Below are 21230 nucleotides of genomic sequence, written 5' to 3' on the forward strand. Positions count from 1 at the left end.
TGGGTTGGCGACCACAGGGGCTTCACAGAGTGGGAACCCCTCAAATTGGATGTAAGGCTACTCCCCAGATTCAACTATAAATGACCGTAAAATAGATTAGGCCAGGGGTACACAGAGCTGTTTCAGCAGACAGAAAGGTGCTTAGACCAGTCTGATTAACCTGTAACCCGGTCAAAGGTATTGCATATCCAAAGGAAATGTGAGAAGGGAAGGGTTGGTCAGCAGTAAAAATACAGAAAAGGGACCATAAGTAGGGCAGACTTCAGCTGTGCCAATTTCTAATCTTGTGCAAAGGGAGAGAGAATCTTGTCAAAAGGACTCTAGGTCCCGTCGGAAGGCTGTTCTCGTCATAGTGGACAGGCAGTCATTATGCGCTCCTCCTCCCCGCCCTTCCACACTTATTTGAGTGCCTACTACGTGCTGCATCCACTGGAGATCAGGCAGAGTGGTCAAGGTGGCAGGCACAGCTCCTGCTCTGAGGGAAATGAAAAAAAAAATAGAGCAGATATGGTCTTTTAATGAAAATTGCTGTAAGTACTTAAAATTGCAGGGGGTAGTGAAAATGTGTAAGCAGTGGGGAAACCCACACTGGGAGTTGCAGGGGGGTCTTGGGGAAGGTGTGTTTGAGCTGAGTGCAGAAGGATGACGAGAAATGAACTAGATGAAGGCCACCGCAGGCAGGACGCACAGGGTCTGCAGTGACCCTCAGTGGAGAGACCCCTCAGGTGGTCCTGCCTCCCTGGTGTTTTTTGTCAGACTTTCTGACTATCATTTGGTTTCTCATGACATCTACTTGCAGATATAAAGTGTACATAACAAACTGGCATTCTGATTTGTATAACTCTATGACCTTGGTTGGTGGAAGCGAGCTCCATGAGGCCAAGATTCTTTGAGCACATTCATAGCATGAGGTTTTCAAGCTTGTAGGGCCGCACTGCGGAGCTTGAGCTGAGATGAGATCATGAAGGGACCCGGGTGTGCGGCACCTGCCGCCTGAACCCCTACGCGTGCAGAGGTGGTTTCTGTGTGCGCCGCCCTTGCCGCAGCCAGGACATCGCAGTCCACACCAGCCGCTGAGAGGACTCAGCCTGTGTGAATGTACAGCCTTCTCTTGATCTCAGTTTTCTTGGACCTAGGTTGAAATTCATCCTGAGGAGGAGAGGGTTACCCTTTGACTTCCCGGCACCCCCTTGTTGGACACCATAGTTTAACTCCAAATGCTTGTGCCTGAGCAGTTCTTTTATAAGAAACTGGAGGCATTGGAGTTTCCTGGTGCCTTTTGATTTAGAAGGATGACTTTGGGGTTATAGTTCAGCCCTTCGTCAATGGCAGGGAGAGAGGAAAGCACTGTAACTTGCTTCTGTTCCCCACATTAACCTTTTCCCCTCTGCCTGGGACAGAAAGCTCACTCCTCAGGGTGCATCCTCAGGGGTCTCTAGGATGTTGGCTGGCTTGATGCTCAGCATGAATCTGGGGGGCTGCCCTCAGTAGCTTCGATCCCAGGTTGAACATCCAGAAGTGAGGGTCTCTCCTGTTGCTTTGAACTAGTCTTATTAGAAATTTGTTCATCTTTTGTGACCTCAAACTCAGGTTCTTAATTATGATATTAAAATTGAATGCTTTGTTGGCATGGTTTGAATTTACTAAAATGGAGTTTTTGTGAGACTAGTTTTTGCCTCACAGTTTCAAGAAAAGATTTCAAGTGACAGATAAATTATTTCTCATCAATAAAATGAGTAAATATATTTAAAGTGTGAGTACAGTAGACAGTCTCATACCCTAGGAATATAAATTGATTTAGTTGTTCTGAAAATATTGGATTGGCCAAAAAGTTTGTCCTTCTACTTTTCCTGTAGGTAGTCTAATCTCCCTTTAGAGCCCTGTTTAAAACTTGTGCTGTTTCCATCAGGAACATCCAGTCCTTGTAAGTCTAACTCAGGTCTCTGCTATTCTCCATGGTCGTTAACAATAGCAGTTATTTCATTCTTCCTTGTTCCACAGTCACCTGGGTTGTGTCTTCCCAAGCAGATGGCGATGCCTGGAGAGCAGGTGCGGTGTTCTTCTCTCTGAATTCTCACTGTCTAACACAGTGCCTGGCCTAGAGTGGGACATCAGTGAATTTGAAATTTAGTCACCAGAAGGTGTGCTGTGAGCAGACTCTCTGCTCATGCTGGACTGGCTCACTGATTCCCTTTTTCCAGTGGATGTAAAGTACACAGTGTGCCCCTAGAAATTGAGTCTCCGCGCCTAGGGGAACACCTTCATTCAATTACCCACAGTCTGGCCATGATATCCTTGTTATTCTGCAGACCATTTTTGCTCTCCTTAATGGCATCTTGCTGCTGAAAGGAAGTACATTGCTACAAAGGAGTTTCTGAAAATGGATTTAAAATAAAAGAACTGCTTTTATTAAGTGTTTAATAAGAACTTCCAGTCCCTTCCTCCCAGATCAAAAGAGGTGTAGATTGAAACCACTGTACAGAATATGAACCTCCCATAAGGGAGATGTTATGAATTTCAAAGCACATCTTCAGCTTTTAATTCTGATATTTAGCTAGAGCCTTGCTGCTTCCTGGGCACCTGGGACAGTGCAGTGGCACTTTGGGGGTGCTAAGCTGACAGGTTAGAATACTAGCAGGGCCATGTTCAGTGGTAGATCTGGTCTGGTCTTCCCCAGGGTCTTTAAATAAATTGCAGTTGTAGACTGCCCTTGTAATAGGGTAAATATTCCTTCATTACTGCAAATGAATATGAAATCTTGATATACTGTAGCTGCTACTATTTTTTTCTTTTGGTGCTTTTCTATATTTCTGAATTTTCTATAGTGAAAGTTATTTTTATAGTCAAATGTATTTTCTTATTTCAAAACACTGATTAACTTAGAGTGCACCAGTTCATAAATGCTGATGCCTCTAGCTGGTTCTAGCCTGATAACCAGGGACAAATGTTAACAAGACTGACAATCCCAAGTGCTGGAAGAGATGTGGGTCCGCAGGGTATCTTATATGTGGCTTGGGGAAGTAGATTGGCATGACCACATCAGAAAATATTTGTCGTCACCTTCTGAGCCAAGTAGTTGCCTACCCTTTGACCCAGGCACATAATATAATATATGTGTAATGTCCAAGAGAGGATCTTGTATATGAGCGAGAATCTTCAGAGTCACACTGCAAACAACAGCAAAATTCTGGAAATACAGGCCATCAGTGAGAGAGTGGATGAGTAAATAGTTCTGCAGTTAGTGCCCAAATGGAATATTGGGCAGCAAACAAAAGAGATGAGTCATAGTGAACCTCTTCCTAAATAAGTTAAATAAATTGGAGAAATATTATGTGAAAAAGTGGGTCCCAAAAATACTACCTATAGCATGACATCTTTATTGATAGAGTTAAAACAACTGAAATCAAAATATGCTTCTAGGAGTATAGCGATCAGTTCAGTCGCTCAGTAATGTCCGACTCTTTGTGACCCCATGGACTGCAGCATGCCAGGCTTCCCTATCCATCACCAACTCCCAGAACTTGTGCAAACTCGTGTCCATTAAGTTGGTGATGCCATCCAACCATCTCATCCTCTGTTGTCACCTTCTCCTCATGCCTTCAATCTTTCCAAGCATCAGGGTCTTTTCCAATGAGTCAGTTCTTCATATCAGGTGGCCAAAGTATTGGAGCTTCCTTCAGCTTTAGCATCAGTCCTTCCAATGAATATTCAGGACTGATTTCCTATAGGATAGACTGGTTAGATTTCCTTGCAGTCCAAGGGACTCTCAAGAGTCTTCTCCAACACCACAGTTCAAAAGCATTAATTCTTTGGTGCTCAGCCTTCTTTATGGTCCAACTCTCATATCCATACGTGACTACTGGGAAAAAAGCCATAGCTTTGACTAGGTGGACCTTTGTCGGCAAAGTAATATCTCTGCTTTTTAATACACTGTCTAGGTTTGTCATAGCTTTTCTTCCAAGGAGCAAGCATCTTTTGGCTTCAGTCACCATCTGCAGTGATTTTGGAGCCCAAGAAAATAAAGTCTGTTACTATTTCCATTATTCCTCATCTATTTGCCATGAAGTGATGGGACCAGATGCCATGATTTTCGTTTTTTGAATGTTGAGTTTTGTCACTCTCCTCTTTCAGTTTCATCAAGAGGCTCTTTAGTTCCTTTCTGCTATAAGGGTGGTGTTATCTGCATATCTGAGGTTATTGATATTTTCCCCTGCAATCTTCATTCCAACTTGTGCTTCATCCAGCCTGGCATTTCACATGATGTACTCTGCATGTAAGTTAAATAAGCAGGGTGACAATATACAGCTTTGACCTACTCCTTTCCCTTTTGGAACCAGTCCATTGTTCCATGTCTGGTTCTAACTGTTGCTTCTTGACCTGCATACAGATTTCTCAGGAGGCAGGTGAGGTGGTCTGGTATTCTCATCTCTTGAAGGATTTTCCACAGTTTGTTGTGATCCACACAAAGGCTTTAGTGTAGTCATTGAAGCAAAAGTAGATATTTTTCTGGAATTCTCTTGCTTTTTCTATGATCCAGCGGAATATAGCTAGAGGCAATAAAACTTGTGTGGAATGGACAGGCAGGAAGTGATGGCCGTGGGCTTGGGGTTGGGACTTGCCTCAGACTGGGGAGGGGGATGGGCTCTATGGGAGGTAGCAGATGATTAGCTGTAAATTGCTCTCTAGCTGTTTGGGCTGGTGGGTTTATGAGTACTTATGACTTTATTAAAAATTACTGAATAAATATGTGAAAACAGGCTGCTCATGGATCGACAATGAACCAAAGATTATGATTAATTCAGTCCAAAGAGATTCCCACCCCCCATCTCTGCTAAAAGAAGGGGAAAAAACCCAGAGGTTTTTAAACAAGCGAATTGCAAAAGCAAGGTGGCAACTAGGACATATTTAATTGATGAAAACGGATACTTGATAGACTGATTTAACTACTTATATCTGTCCTTTTAAGCAAGTAACCATGCACTGGTCATTGCTTCATCATTGGCTTATTTTAAATTACAGTGAGCCTTTGAAAGTTTAGGGCTTCCCTTGTGGCTCACATGGTAAAGAGTCCACCTGCAATGTGGGAGACCTGGGTTTGATCCCTGAGTTGGGAAGATGCCCTGGAGAAGGGAGAGGCTACCCACTCCAGAATTGTGGCCAGGAGAATTCCATGGACTCTATAGCCTCTTGATGAAAGTGAAAGAGGAGAGTGAAAAAGTTGGCTTAAAGCTCAACAACCTGAAAATGAAGATCATGGCATCTAGCCCCATCACTTCATGGCAAGTAAATGGGGAAACAGTGGAAACAGTGCCTGACTTTATCTTGGGGGGCTCCAAAATCACTGCAGATGGTGATTGCAGCCAATAAATAAAAAGACACTTACCCCTTGGAAGGAAAGTTCTGACCAACCTAGACAGCATATTAAAAAGCAGAGACATTACTTTGCCAACAAAAGTCCATCTAGTCAAGGCTATGATTTTTCCAGTGGTCATGTATGGATGTGAGAGTTGGACTATAAAGAAAGCTGAGCACTGAAGAATTGATGCTTTTGAACTGTGGTGTTGGAGAAGACTCTTGAGAGTCCCTTGGACTGCAAGGAGATCCAACCAGTCCATCCTAAAGGAGATCAGTCCCGGGTGTACATTGGAAGGACTGATGTTGAAGCTGAAAATCCAATACTTTGGCCACCTCATGCGAAGAGATGACTCATTTAAAAAGACCCTGACGTTGGAAAAGATTGAAGGCAGGAGGAGAAGGGGACAACAGAGGATGAGATGGTTGGATGGCATCACTGACTCAATGGACATGAGTATGGGTAGGCTCTGGGAGTTGGTGATGGACAGGAAGGCCTGGCGTGCTGTGGTTCATGGGGTCGCAAAGAGTCGGACACGACTGAGCGACTTTCACTTTGAAAGTTTAAAGCTATCTTCATGATATTTTCTAATTCTGGCAAATTGCTACTCAAGGCTGACTTCCCAATTAATCCAGACTAGTAAGGTTTTATTTTGCAAATCAAATGTTTTTTCTTATCCCAAATTTTTTCCCAGAATTCTATGAAGTAAAAGTGGATATAATATTTGGGGGCATTTATTTTACCCCTTAAAGAGTTTCCAACTTCATTCTAAATTAGGTCAGTGCCATTTTGAAAATATTTTATGAGCATGTAATCCAGTTTGTGCCAGAGCTGGTCCTGAGCTTGGAAATGCATACAGGAATAATAGCCGGAATTCTTGACCTTACAGTACCTGCCAGTGTGGAGCATGCAGTAAATGTGTAAATTATTAATCCACCATATGTGAAATGCTATGGTAAAGGTCCAAACCAGAAAAAGACCATGCCTCAGTTTGCCCCCCAGGGTCAAGGCAGTGGTTCAGGAGGTTTCCTCAGAGGTGCCATTTGAGCTGGGCCCTGAAGCATGAGGTGGAGAGGTCATTCTTAGGGGAGGAAGTCCCTTACCCGCAGGGCCTGGAGGAAGGGAAGGGCCCAGGCCTTCAGCTGGTGAGTGGTCACTGCAAGAGGAGGACCCCTGTCCTGTGCTGCAGGAAATGTCGTCCCTACGTCCCAGTGCTCAGCTGCTGCCTTCAGAGGCTTGCCTCTTTCCTGTAAGATCTGAAGTCAAGCTCTCTTTCTGATAGGGTGGGCTTGCCTAGCTGAATCTCTTATGTCCTGTCTTCTCGTGAAAAGGCTCCTTCCAAAGGGCAGGATTTATCTCTGAGGTGACTCACACAGGCTCAGCTACATCTGAGGAGAAAAAATAAAATAAAAACAACATGATGCCACGTTAGGGATTAGAGCACTTGAAGAGACACAGCTGCAGGAATGAGTGGAACATGCTGTAGATTCTGGTCTTATGCCCCGGATTCCTGAATTTGTATTCCTTTCAGAAGGCTGAATACAAAATGAGTACAGAAGGCTCTGATAAGCTTCTTAGTGTAAGTCAGCAGCTTAGCAAGAAGGATAAGTGTAGTTGGTCTTTTTGTGTGACCTTTGAAATAGCCTAAATTGAATCTCCTCTTGTATTTCTTATGTACTTTTTTAAAAGCAGAATTCTTGAAATTGCTGGACGTGGGTTTTCCCATTATTCGTAGGAGGGATAATCTGGTGAATAGTAGAATCAGCCTAAGGACAAAAAGGTGACAGCAGCGATGCAAGGCACGCCATTTGCGCCAGTCATTGAGCCCATGTGGGGTCCTCGGGCCTGGAGCTGTGAAAGGCCCGGACTCCCCGGACCAGGGGCCGACATGTCTGTACCGGGGCCACAGGGCACAGGCTATTCTGGTAGGTGTCCTGGGGCCCTGCCCGGGGCAGTGCTAGACACCGGACACTTCTTTTATGTCTCATCCCAGATCCTTTGTTCGTGGTCCCAAAGCTTGGAGTGGCATTTCTATTAGAACAAGGGCTGGAGGAAAGGGGTGAGGCAAATCCACTGACCAGTCCAGTCAGTGCTTCCCTCTCAGGCCCACATCAGCCTTGGCTGGCTGTTGCCATAACCAATTTTGTAAAAATTCTTTGAACTAATCAGATCTCAATATCTTTGACTTTGTATATCCTGCCCTTTGCCCCAGTGAAATTCCCTGGTCTTTTCTTTCTGATTGATTCTGTGCAGCTTTATCTAACAATTAATATTTAAGACATTTAATATATAACTCTTGACTTATCTTGCTTTGGGAAAATAACCTCAGTGTAGCCACTAAGTTCCTCTTTGGAATGGCTAAAATGGGTATTGTTTTCATCTCGTTTGTACTTGTGCGGTTTGAGCACAGTGGTGAGGGGGCCCTGAAGAGGTGCCGCCTCAGAGGGGCACACAGTACTGTGTCAGACCACAGTTCACACCGTGCTGGTAACGCATGGAGCACTCACAGTTTCAGAGACGGACACCACAGACATGCACTCCTTGCTCTGGGTCCGCGGGTCCACTGGGGTGGCTCTGCTTTAGCCAGCCTGTTGGGCTTAGGTCTCTGTGTCTCATTTTTTCTGTGACTAGACAGCACTCTTCTCAGAGCAGAAGCCAGGATCACAGGAGGCCAAGCAAAACCATCAGGCTCACCGCTTGCTCACATCCCATTGGCTAAAGCAAGACATGCATGCAGTGGGACACGGACAGGACAGGAGTCTGCTGCATGATCACGTGCTGAGCAGGAGCTCAGGCTCCCACCTGCAGCCCCCCTGCAGACGGGCGGAGACACGATGGTCTTTGTTCAGGCTTCCTGCTTCTGCTCCCTTCAGTATCTGACGTGGACCACCTTCTGCTTCTCTCTCTCCCCCTCAACGCAGCACATACCCTGGTGTGAGCCAAGCTCTGCAAGCCCTCATCCGTCTCCCCTGACTGCTTCTCATCTTCCTCTTGCTCTGAAACTACGGGTGTTTTCCCCATGCTCACATCTGGTTATTGGGCTTTCCTTTGGAAAGGTCGTCTTCCTCAGGGACACAGATGTGCATGCTTGCCCAGTGTCTCACTTGATTTCTAGGCTTGAGCTTCCCCTTGTGTACAAGCAGGTCCTGTGGAAATGACCTCAGGCTTCCCACATCCAAAGTCAAACCTCTTCTCAGGTGGTACCCAATCAGGTTCACCAGTATATCTGATTTTCCCACCCTGGGCCGGCTCGTATAAGAATACGTCGCGTGACCAGCCTGGCCTCCCTGCCCCCTGCCTCCTTCTCCTGCTTCCGTTCCCCTGGCCCCCTGCTGCCTGAGGAGTTTCCCCAAAGCTGCACTGTCACTGACGGCTCCCATACACATCATAACCCACAGAATGCTGGTGGCCGAGGGGCACCTGGGATGATTGGGTCAGCAGGCCCCATTGTTCCATATGGCTTGTCTCACGCCAGTGCCTGGAGTCAACCCTCTGTTCCAACAGGGGTCAGGTTCCCCCCACCCCCCGCCACCACCTCCACATCGTGCACATTCTCCTGGGTTTGCATTTACTTTCTTCTTCTGCCAGCATGGGAGACTCCTGGAGTCCTAACCCCTGGGGCATTGCTTTTCCTGGAAGTCTAAAGCACACATTGAAGGCAGGATTTGCTTACATAGGTGGATAGAAGTCAGAGTGGAGCAGGGGGTATTAAGGAGAGAGGACAAAGTAGGGGATACCTGCTGGGAGCTGACCACCCATGCTTTCCCCCCTTCTTTACCTACCAACCAGGAGTTAGAAAAGTCTGGGCATGTGGGACATAGAAGTCTGATGTATATTCATTGGGTAACTAAAATTAAATAGGACAGACTGGCTCAGTCCCAAGAGTATTGTCCCTGAATGGCTGGACAGTGACCAGCTCTAGTGATTGTGTCTTATCTCTACAGTCCCAGCTCCTAACAGTGCCTGGTACCTAAGAGGCCCTCAGTGAGTGTTCACTGATGAGTGGACGAGGAAAGGGGGGAGAGAACTGCTGGGGGCTAGAAGGACTCCTTCCCTTGACCATGAGGTCAGTATGGCATCATTGATACGGCAGAGCATGACACAGGTGGGAACATGTTTCATAGTTATTTCCCATATTGCTCTAGTCTTTTCTTGCCACTTCCGCCCCCATGAAGTACCATGAAAGAACAATTTTCAACACTCAAAGAGGTGGACTTAGATCAGATAATTAGTGCGGACGTTGAACTTATATCCACATTACAAAACTTGGCCCCTAGGTCAGCACATGAAACTCCTCTGAGTGTAGTAACACATTAAACTCGCTAAGGCTTCAAAAGTAACGAGATGTTCTTTCTGTCTTTTGATGGACTTATGCTAATACAGTGAGGAGTCACTGCTAATAAGCAGACTATTAAGGAGAGACTAATAAGGAGAAGCAGAATGACTTAAGGATCTGTCACCTCCAAAAACACACTGTCCGATGGAGACAAAGTTATCATTGTAAATTGTCTTTCCCTATATTCCTGTGCATGCTGCTCATCCCCTGTTAATTAGAGACATCAAGAAACAACACTTCATTCTGGCATCCCTCCTAAAAGCATCTTGCTTTTAGGAGGGATGGCATCCCTTCCCATCTCTGAAGTCAGCCCTGTAGCTGTCTTGCCCTCGTCCCCTCCTTGCCTCCACTCCAGGGCCTCCTATGAGCCTGCCGCTGATACTGGCTTCAGTGCTTTTTCTGTGTCCTCATCTCCAGCCTTGCAGGTGGATCAAGCAACAGTGGGTGCTTCCACCTAAAACTGGAAGTTGGATGGACACATGTCGTCCATGAAAGGATAGAGCCGTGGGGTGGGGATAACTTGCAGATCTGACTGTAAGTTAATATATACATCCACTGGTTTAGACCGATGGGGCTGACAGTACATGTGTCACGTATTGATTGTCACCTCAAGATTGGAGACAGCCTCTCTTGAGAAGATTAAATGGAAAGACGGAGTGATACACAACATTGATTTCCTTTCCTTTGACCAGCCACTCCAGACTTGGGTGCCACATCCCTGCAGAGAATGAAGACATCTCTTTGGGGTTTCTAAAAAGCTATTTGTTAGGTCTCAGTTGTTTTAGTGTTGGGTTTTCACTGTTTCCTTCTATCTCAACACCTTGTATGCTTCATTTTTGGGTGTTCTAGTCACAGTATTATTTATTGTATGGAGTTCATTTTGTAGTGTCTCTCTGTCTCACTGGACTAGAAGTCCATCGAGTGTAAGGATTGGGTCTGCGTGGTTTGCTATCAGTACAGTACCTGGAACGTGGTTGACTCTCAGAAAATAGTCATTGAATGACTAAATGAAATGGGCCTACCTTTCTTTCCCCCATACAAACATTGTCAATTCATAGTTACGTTAATGGGCTTCCCTTGTGGCTCAGCAGGTAAAGAATCCCTCTGCAATGTGGGAGAACTGGGTTTGATCCCTGGGTTGGGAAGATCCCCTGGAGAAGGGAAAGGCTACCCACTCCAGGTATGGGCTACCCACTTATGTTAAGTTATGTTATTGCTGAAGCTAGGAAAGTTTCCCTTCAATGCTAGAGTTGATCTGGCTACATAAAGGAAAAAAATTTCCAAAGGACACAGATTGAGCAAACAGAATTAATACCAGAGTGAAATGGGGGTGGAGGGGGAAGATGGGAGGGAGTGTGTGTGTACCAACTTTCTTTCAATTAAGCGTAAGCTAATGTGTTACTTTTTTTTTTTAAATCTGCTTCCTCCTACTTTAGTTCAGTGTTGAGTTTGAAGTTCTGGAGAGAAAACTCACCAGAGTTTGTAGTGAATGAGGGTTATGGTATTTTTGAATGATGGAAATGGCTAAGTTTAGAAAGATAGAGAATTAGAGATGGGAGAAAGTTACAAAGAGGAAAAAAGCTATTTGTCTAACTTATCTTTGAAAATGAGTCAAGTAGGCAAGAGAATCCAGGTTCTGTAAAATACAAGGCATTTCAGTTTCTCATGGCAGGTAGGGTTTTTCAGTATATGTGTACAGCTTTGATTTCATCTTACACTACTAAATAGTATTAACAAACCAAGATATGTAAAATGCCTTCCTGGGGACTCTGTTTAGCACTCATATTTTAACTCTGACTGCCTATTAGAGCCTCTCAACTTGCTTCTTTCAGGGAAGAAGAGAGAAATGGCCTTCACGACCCTTACCTTGTGCCACACACAGGTGCCCATACTCACTTACTGTTTGTGATGTCCTCCGAGGTGGTGATTGTGGTCCCATTTTACATAGCAGGAAGCCCAGAGAAACTGAGTTACTCAAGGAATTGTCAGGGGTTCATAGCTAGTTAAATGGTGGAACTGGATGTGGGCTTTAGAAAAGGTTTCTCAAAAGCAAAGAGTGCTATGCCTTCCGGGGCTCTAGAATTGCCTTTTCAAATGATTTTGTTTGAGGATGAGAAAAAGACAGAAAATTACTCATTCAGTGCCTTTCCAGACTTTTGCTGTCCCTTTGGAGATTAGTACAGTTGTCTCCTCCCCTTCTGGCAGCTTCCATTGAGTCTCCAAGTACTGGGTATTCTCCAGTCTCAGCAGTAAAATGGAGGAAAGAGCAGTGTAGGAAAATATACAAGATGAAAAACTAGAGAAGTATTCTGTCACAGGGCAATCTAACACATCATTTAAACAGTCTTACTAAGGTGAATTTGAGAGCATGGATCATGGTTTCTCATTGAGAAATAAAAGTCCTTTGGCTTAAAGAATATCTTCAAAAAATAAATCCTTCATTACCCAAGGTATTTCTTGAAATGAAAAGAGTACATATCAAGCCATATCATGAAAGAAATAATTCAGCAGTCCTTGAGAATTTACCTAGTTTCCATTCAAACATTAAAGTGATCGTTTAATCTTACATACAATTCCCTGAACTCTTCCTAAATAATTGCTTTGGTGATTTTAGCTCAACCTTGAAACAGAGTTGAATCTGTTGTATATTTGACTTCGTTTGAAAGAAAGAAAATTTATAAGGACACAGAGACTTCAGAGGTTTAAATCTTTTATCCACAGGGACTAGAGGAGAGAAGTGTGTGTAAGCCCAGAATGCAATGAGGTATCAGCTCTGACAATAATAATAATAATACCACCTGTTCTATATAGGAGCGTTATATAACGTCTACCAGGCATCTTCACATATATTCATTCCTCAGTTAATCTTTACAGTAACCCTTGGAGATAGGTAAGACAACTGTTAGGATCCCTCTTTTTGGGACAAGGAAGTTGAGCCTCAAAAACTGACTTACCCAAAATCACACAGCTAAAGGATAAATTGGGAACTTGGACCCAGGCCTCCAGGTTCCCATCTACTGCTCTTTCCAACAGAGCCATTTGTCTCTCTCGAGAGGCAAGTATTTACTGTGGATAAGCTTCTGTTAGATTTGCCAAGGCTCATGCCAAGTCTCTCACTGTAGTAGAAGTTTTCCTGTGTTTGAGACAGATGGGCATTGCCTGGGGTTGGTGTCAGTATTTATAGAGATGGAATTTGAGCTGTAATAATGAAGTTCTGAATTATTCTCTGTGTCACACCAAGCCTTCAGATGAACTAAATTTCAGTCAGTAGTATATAAATAAGCTGATCTACTTAACTTCTACATGGCTTGGGCATGTGGGTTCCAGAATAAATCTGAAGCTGCTTAAATCAAAGTGGGAAAGGAGACCGGCATCAGGTTATTCTCTGGCAATCTAATGATTAGGACTCTGTATTTCCACTGCAGAGGGGCACAGGTTCGATCCCTGATCTGGGAACTAAGATCCTGCAAGCTGTGTGGCACTGCTAAAAAAGTAATAAATAAATAGGGTGTCACTTAGTGCAACTCGACTCTAGTTAAAAGAACAGCTGTGAAGGGTTTGCAATATAGTGTGGACGATGTTAGAAGCGTTTTTCTGAATAAGTTAGCCTTTTAAATAGAGTTTGAGATTTTTAAATTCATTTATTCATTCAGCAGCTATTTGCTTAATATCCCCCCATAAGGCCAGTTACTATACTGGGCCCCAAGAAAAGACATGGTTCCTGTCCTTAGGCATTCACAGGCCAGTAGGTATGTGGGTGTCATGAGTAAAGACACTCGAAAGCACAGATAAAAGTTTCACAGAGGTCTAGCATTCATCTTACCTATCCCTAAGTTTTCAGATCTTTTATTTTCTTCAAGTTGGAATTTTCAATATTTCATATTACAATAGATAATGCAATCACTCTCATCTCTGAGAAGCCCAGTTATTGAGACATTTATTCAGCAAATATTTGTTGCATGTGTACTATGTGTCTGGTTGTCTGCTGGGTACTGGGGTTGCAGAGATGAAACCAACAGCTTTGCTGTGGTAAGGAGCTCTCAGTCTAAAAGGAGAAAGATAAAAAACAAATGTGTTCTGTTTGGATTTGTTGCTTATAGCTGCATGACCTTTGGCAGACCATTTAATCTCATGGGGTTTTTATAACAATACAATGATAATACCTGAAAAACAGTAGGAGAGAGCTGGGCACATTAGAAACCTTCATGCAGTTGCTGCTGTCACTGATGAGGAAAGTTGGGAGAGGCACACAGAGGTCACAGGGGCACTTGTTCCTTCAAGAGGGTTTAGTCAGGAGAGGCTTCCTGGAGGAGGAGGTGCAGTGAGTTTTTGCCAGGCCTGCAAGGCAGGGTGAACCCTGTTTGGAGTGTGCAGCACAAGCTGAGGCTCGGAATGTGGGGCGGCTGCCAGCGGAGGGGAAAGGTAGGGAGGGCAGCACAGTTGGAATGTCGAGTATGGGGAGAACTTTGACCCAAACACCCCTAGAAACAGGCTGGAAAGCTGCGAAGGCACCAGACGCTGTGTGGCCGTGGCTGGTGGTGTCACCCCACAGCCAGGGCGGGAAGTTTGCATTTGAGAAAGATGCACCATCCCACTTGTCCAAGGAGGACTCAAGATCATTTTGCCCTGTGCTCTCTTAGGCTCTTGGGTTAAATATTCCACATGGTCTGTTATTTTAGGAGTAAAGGGAACCGTTTAAAAACCTGCTGGACAGTTAAGTCATGTTGAGCATATGCCTTCAACCAAGAAATACTGTACATAGATGGGAGGAGGCTCACTTTCTAGTTTTAGAGAAAACCAGAAAATTAATATTCTGATTTGGTCCAGCAAATGTTGTAAGAACAAGTCAAGTATAAAATATGTGCATTTCCTAGTAATGTCTTTGTGTTGGCAGAAAGTTACCTAGCCGGGATAAACGTTCAGGGAACAAGCAAGGTTTAAGCTGTGCGTAGTCCAAACCAAAATCCCCTCTCTCTAAACTCAGGGCCGGGGCCTGACTCCATGACAGCCTGCGATATGAAATGGCACCGAATGCTCTTCTTACCCTATTCTTTATTAGAAATTGAATATTTTTGTCATGGTATCAATAAAAATAAATAAAAAACAGTAGGAAGCGGTCGTCTCCTTTTTCTGAAGGGCCGACGAGGCTGGGAGGCTTGAGCTGTCTTTACCTGTGGCACAGCTGTCACGGGAGCTCACTGGCCCTCAGTTTAACCAGAGAAAACATGTTTTCTTAAATTGTTTTGGCCTTATAGGGTGTTTTCTTAAATGAAAAATGATCACAGTTAGCATGCCTGACCCCTGTTGGCCTGATCATTTTATGAAGAAGAATAATGTTATACGGCAGAGAAGTCTGGAAAGAATGTCAGCTCGCTTCGGTCACAGATTCTCAGTGACCTTGGAGCATACGCTAAGTCAGTGGAAGGCTAAGTACGTAGATTGTGAGCTGCGGCAGAGGAACCAGTACTTTCTTCGGCATCCACGGGTTTTCACTTCCTTCTTTGGAAGAATCTCGTCTTGGTGGGAAGCATAATTACCCTTGCATATGCCACTTTGGGAAGAGAACGTGTGTCCATAATCACTGAAAGGAAATACCCAGTGTGGTCAGAGTCCATCCTGCCTGGCCCCGTGAGGTTTAGCAGCTGCTGCCAAGTTGCTGCGCAAGGGGGGTGGCCTGGCTGGAATACCAGAGGCGTTGCTGGTTTCTGGATGCGATAGAGAAGGCCACACATTCCTGTGTGTAATGTATCAAAGTGACGCACTGATAGCTCTCCTTAAATGCGTCTCCTGTCCATCCACCGTTTGCATTCCTACTTTAGTTTTTCAGCAAGTAGTATTTGTAATTGGTATGAACTGCAAGGGTTCAAAGAGACAATGGTGAACAGTCTCTCTCCCATCTCTGTTTCTCATGACCTAATTCTCCTTGGAGTTGGCCGGTATTCCAGTTTCCCAGGTACATTTCCAGAGAAAATCTCACCATTTACTTTTGACACGTCTGCCTCTTGCTTCTTGGGGGTACTGAAGGTGTTTCACAGTAGTTGTGGGAAAACTACTTTACCACCTTCATTCTGAACATAGAGCTGATGTTGAGAGTGAAGTTATTTGGGGCAGGGGTGTAATTAGGCCTGTTCAACAATAAAATATTAATTTTACATGATATATCATTGAAATATTTTTATTCCATGTCTCATTTTACTCTTATTATAATCTAGAAAACAGATAAGAGCAAGTATTATAGTATTATTATTTCCACTTTACAGTTCACAAAACTGAGGTGAAGAGAAAATCAGTGCCTTTCTTTGTCTTACCGCTGATCTGTGGCAGTTAGATGCCAGAGGGTTCCCCTTGTGTTCAGGCTTCTGTCCAGTGTTGTAAGCCTGATTTTAGGGGAATCGATTTCCATTACTATATATTCAGAGTTGTAATGGAATCTGCTATGATTTTAGAAATACTTTTGTCTCTTGCTTTCAATAAAATATTGGAACAAGCAGTATTGTGAGGGCTTATTAAAGACCTATACTAAGAAAGCTATCTCACTATAACCAGTCTCTGAGCCCGCCTCTGTTTCAACATTGTGCTCGGTGCTTTAGGTATGCCATTTAATGCCTGGTGTTCACCTATTTTACATGTGAGGAAACAGAGATACAGAGAGAGGAAATAAATTCCCAGTGGATATGCAACTTGAAAGTGGTAGAACTGGATTTCAAATTCAGTATGTACCTATTTCTGCCAAGAAGTGCTGCCTCCCCAGATTGGATGGCCAGAGCATAAATGATTATTATTTTCATAACAGAGATATTTTCTTTATTTAAAAATCCAGCAAATGCATATGGGTCTTGATTACCAGCAGTTATTAAAAGATGATAAAAGTTCAACTGTCATGCTCTATTTAAAATACCATAGAATATTAAAGATGTAAAAGCTTGCTTCCTGCTTTCAGGATTAATCTGAAGGCATTGAAATAACACAAATAAACTTCAGAACATAACATGATCATGAAACCACACTTGGAAACATGGAATCAGAGAGGTTTGAAGTCCGAGGGGCCCGGGAGGTTATTTAGAGACTCCATCCAAGCCTGAAGTCATCCTTTTCCCTCTGATTCGTGTGTCAGTGATACCATGAGCCTCCCAAGACACCAAACCCGCAGACATGGAGTTCGAGTACATTCCTTCCACTCCTTCATCTCCAGTCTTGTGAGGAGCAGCCTTGCAAACTACATTTAAAGTGGCCTCACTCCTGCACCCCTCCCTCATCCACAGGAAAAGTAATAAGACCACGTCAGTCCTTTATTTCCAGCCCTGCCAACTATGCTTCTCCTGGTTCATATCCTGTCAAATGTGTGCTGAAAATAGGACACCAAACCAGATTCCTGGACCCCAGTCCCTGTGCAGTCCAGGAGAACAAGCTCCCTGCTGGCACAAGACCTCTCCTGAACCGTGGCTGTCCTGCTGCTCCCTTGATGGAGGCTGCAGCGCCCCATTCCTGTGTAGTCCCCACCCCATTTGTTACTCAGCCTTCTCACAGCTCTGCTGGTCTTGTCTCCTCCTCCTCATGGACCACGTTCACAGCCAGGGTGTGAAGGAATCTGTCCAGATGCCTTCCTACCACAGGGCATGTGGTAGAGAGGGCCCTGGACTGTGTCATTGTGTGGATGGGGAATCGGAGTCACTGCGGAGGGGCGGGGGTGGTGCCGCATGCAGCAGTGAACACCGCACTTGCAGTGATTCTTCTTCCGGTATGCAGAAATACACTCCTCACACATAGCAACTAAACTCATGGGGAAGAAAAATACCAAGTACCCGATGGTACTAGAGAGTGAACAGAAGCAAACACATTCTGGAGAGGAGTCATAACATGGAAGAAATGAATGGCATAGAGGATGTGTCCCATTTTTACAGCTTTTAGCCTAAGGTAAGAACGCAGTCAGCAGCCATATTTGGCACTTAGAACTCCGATAAAACATGACATCCTTCTGGTCTGAAGAATCAGATGATCACGTCCAGGGTGACCGCGGCCCATGTATAAACTCTGCCCCATCTATGGCTCACCTCTGAACTGCAAATGAACAGGACAGATTCTAGCTAAAGGTAAAATTGAACTGAGATTTGAATTTGCCACTCAGATAAAATTTTTCATTTGAATCCAATCAAGTGAATTTCCTGCTTTAAAAAAAAAAAAGGAAAATCAATAAATACTCTTCAGAGGAATGTAACAGAATTCACAGCAAGCATAACTTTCACAACACCCTAGATGCACTGAAAAAAAAATGCTGATGTTGCCATACAAAGAACCAGAAAAATACAGCTCAGTTTTTAAGAGAAAAGATAGTCAACTGATGTTAACCCTGATCTGATTCAGATGTTGGAATTAGCAAGGATTTCAAAGCATTTATAATGATGTTAAATTAACTATGCTCACAGTGAGTGAAAATAAGAGAATAACATTATATTTAAATGTGTAAAATATATAAAAATATATTGTCAAGTATATTTAAAATACACATATAAAGCAAAATTAAAAATATGAAAATATAATTTAGCAGACAGTGAGAAACTTTTAAAGAGAACACAGTGGAAATTCTAAAACTGAAAAATACAGTATCTAAAATTTAAAATTCACTTCATGGTCTTAATAACAGATTGGAGTTGACAAAAGAAAGAGTAAACTTGGATATAGATCAATAGAAAGTATCTAATCTTAAGAAAAGAGAGATAAAAAAAGATTGGAGGAAAAAAAAAGATCCTCACAAATTTGTGGAACAATACCAAAAGATCTAACATGTAATTAGGGTCCAAGGAAAAAAGAAGAGAGAGAGTGAGGTAGAAAAAAATATTTGAAGAACATCCCCAAATTTGGTGGAAGACATAACATTTAAAAATTCAAGAATCTCAGAGAGTAAATAAGATATTTACTTTTGTAAATAAGATAGAGAAAATTCTGAAAGCAGCTCAAATCAACACATTACATAGAAGGAAACAGTGGTTCGAGTGATGTGGATTTCTCGTGCTAAATACATGAAGGTCAGAAGACACCAGGAATGACATCTTTAAAATGTTGGCTGAAGAAATCATTGATCCAGAGTATTAGGAACAGCAAAAAAAAAAAAAATTTAAGAATGAAGGCAAAATAAATATGTTTTCAGATTTTTTTTCAGAAGTTGAATATTGATAATCAGAAGACCTTTACTACAGGAAGTACTAAAAGAAACACTTCTAGTTGAAAGGTTAATGCTGGATGGAAACTTGGATCTTCAGGAAGAAAAGAAGAATGTCAGAAATGGAAAATAAATGGGTAAAAACAAGACCTAGTTTTCCCTTATTTTTTAAAAAGTGCATAAGATTATATAAAACAAACAAAAGTCAGACTGTCCTATGATATTTCTAATGGAGATAGCTGAGATACATATCATAATTATATAGTGAAAATTAGAGGTGGTGTTAAATGGACTCTTTGTGTGATACTTTGAAAAGTTAAGGATGTACGTTCTAATCCCCAACCAACCACTGTACACAACTGTCAGGCTAAAAAGCCAATATAAATTAAAATGGAATTCTAGAAAGCAGATAATCCCAAAGGAGGTAGGAAATGGGGAAAATCTCACAGGGGACAAACAAAATAATAAAACACTAGATTTTAATCCAGCATATTAGTACTTTCATTAAATATTAAGGAATTAAATACTCCAACTAAAGGACAGGCATTGTCAAAATAAATTTTTAGAAAAGCAGAGTCAAAATATCTGCTGTTTATAAATAGGTTGAAAGTAAATGCATGGAAAAAGATATACCATGCAAAAGGTAAGCCTGAAGAAAGATGAAGTACCTTCAATCGGGTAAAATAGACTTCAGGACAGAGTATTACCAAAGATAAAGAAGGACATTTCTTAATGATAAAAGGATCAATTGACCCAAAATACAGAAAAGTCAAATGTAATCATAATGACAAAGTTTCAAATTACATAAAATTTAATAAAGGGAGAAATACACATTTCTGCAATTGTATTTGGCAATTTTAACACTGCTTTTTATTGATAAACTATTAGAATTTGATAGAACAATTAGAAAAAACAAAAACCAAAAAACAAGAAGCATAGATGATACAAAAGCACGAATCGGCTCAGGCCCGTGGTGCCGGCAGGATGGGCAAGTGTCGCGTCTTCGTGCTGCCAGGAAGCCCCGTAGCCACCGACGAGCCCAGAAGTGGCGTGATGAACAGCACAAGAAGGCCCGTTCGGGCACAGCCCTGGGGGCCAGCCCTTCTGGCGGCGCCTCTCACGCCAAGGGAATTGTGCTGGAAAAAGTAGGAGTTGAAGCCAAACAGCCAAGTTCTGCCATCAGGAAGTGTGTCAGGGTTCAGCTAATCAAGAATGGCAAAAAAATCACTGCTTTTGTACCCAATGATGGTTGCTTGAATTTTATTGAGGAAAATGATGAAGTTCTGGTTGCTGGATTTGGTCGCAAAGGTCATGCTGTTGGTGACATTCCTGGAGTCCGCTTTAAGGTTGTCAAAGTAGCCAATGTCTCTCTTTTGGCTTTATACAAAGTCAAGAAGGAAAGACCAAGATCATAAATTTTGATGATGAAAGCATGATAGTAATAAATTTTCATATACAAAAAAAAAAAAAAAAAACAAACCCACGAATCATCTTGACCTAATTATATTTGTAGAACACTGCATCCCCAGGGCTCCCCAATGGCTAGTCAGGGAAAGAATCTGCCTGAAGTGCAGGAGACACAGGAGATGTAGGTTTGATCTCTGGGTCAGGAAGATCCCCTGGAGAAGGAAATGGCAACCCATTCCAGTATTCTTGCTTGAAAAATCCCATGGACAGAGGAGCTTGGCGGGCTACAGTCCACGGGGTCACAAAGCATTGAACGTGAATGAGCAACTAAGCGTGCACACACGTACATTCCCAAACTGAAGAATATAGGCATGCCTTATTTTATTACGTTTTGCTTTATTGCACTTCAAAGCTACTGTATTTTTTACAAATTGAAGATTTGTGGCAACTGCATTGAGCAAGTCTATTGTTATTTTTTCCAACAGCATTTGCATACTTTGTGTCTCTGTGTCACACTTGGGTAATTCTCAGCAATTTTTTTCATTATTATTTGTTGTATTAATCTGTGGTCAGAAGGCAATGGCAACTCACTCCAGTACTCTTGCCTGGAAAATCCCATGGACGGAGGAGCCTGGTAGGCTGCGGTCCATGGGGTTGCTAAGAGTTGGACATGACTGAGCGACTTCACTTTACCTTTTCACTCTCATGCATTGGAGAAGGAAATGGCAGCCCACTCCAGTGTTCTTACCTGGAGAATCCCAGGAGAGGGGAGGCTGGTGGGCTGCCATTTATGGGGTCACACAGAATTGGGACACGACTGAAGCGACTTAGCAGCAGCAGCAGCAGCAGCAGTGATCTTTGATGTCACTACTGTAACTGTTTTGAAGCATTGTCTATTTTAAGAAGTTGCCACAGTCATGGCAGTAACTACACCCCGAGCATTCAGCAGCCATCAACATTGAGGCAAGACCTTTTAC

At 43.1% G+C, this 21230-nt stretch overlaps 2 protein-coding genes across 10 annotated transcripts in view; both read left to right on the plus strand.

The window, feature by feature from the left end:
* TTC28 (tetratricopeptide repeat domain 28) overlaps positions 1–21230 on the plus strand; it is a 575247-nt gene that overhangs the window by 494555 nt on the left and 59462 nt on the right. The gene's annotated exons all lie outside the window — the stretch shown is intronic.
* LOC122695641 (40S ribosomal protein S23-like) lies at positions 16842–20321 on the plus strand. Its single transcript, XM_043905776.1, has 2 exons — positions 16842–16885; positions 19667–20321. The coding sequence occupies exons 1-2, from the start codon at positions 16842–16844 to the stop codon at positions 20259–20261; spliced, it is 639 nt and encodes a 212-aa protein (XP_043761711.1). The 3' UTR covers positions 20262–20321.

This window comes from Cervus elaphus, chromosome 5 (assembly GCF_910594005.1).
Source record: "Cervus elaphus chromosome 5, mCerEla1.1, whole genome shotgun sequence".
Lineage (NCBI taxonomy): Eukaryota > Metazoa > Chordata > Mammalia > Artiodactyla > Cervidae > Cervus > Cervus elaphus.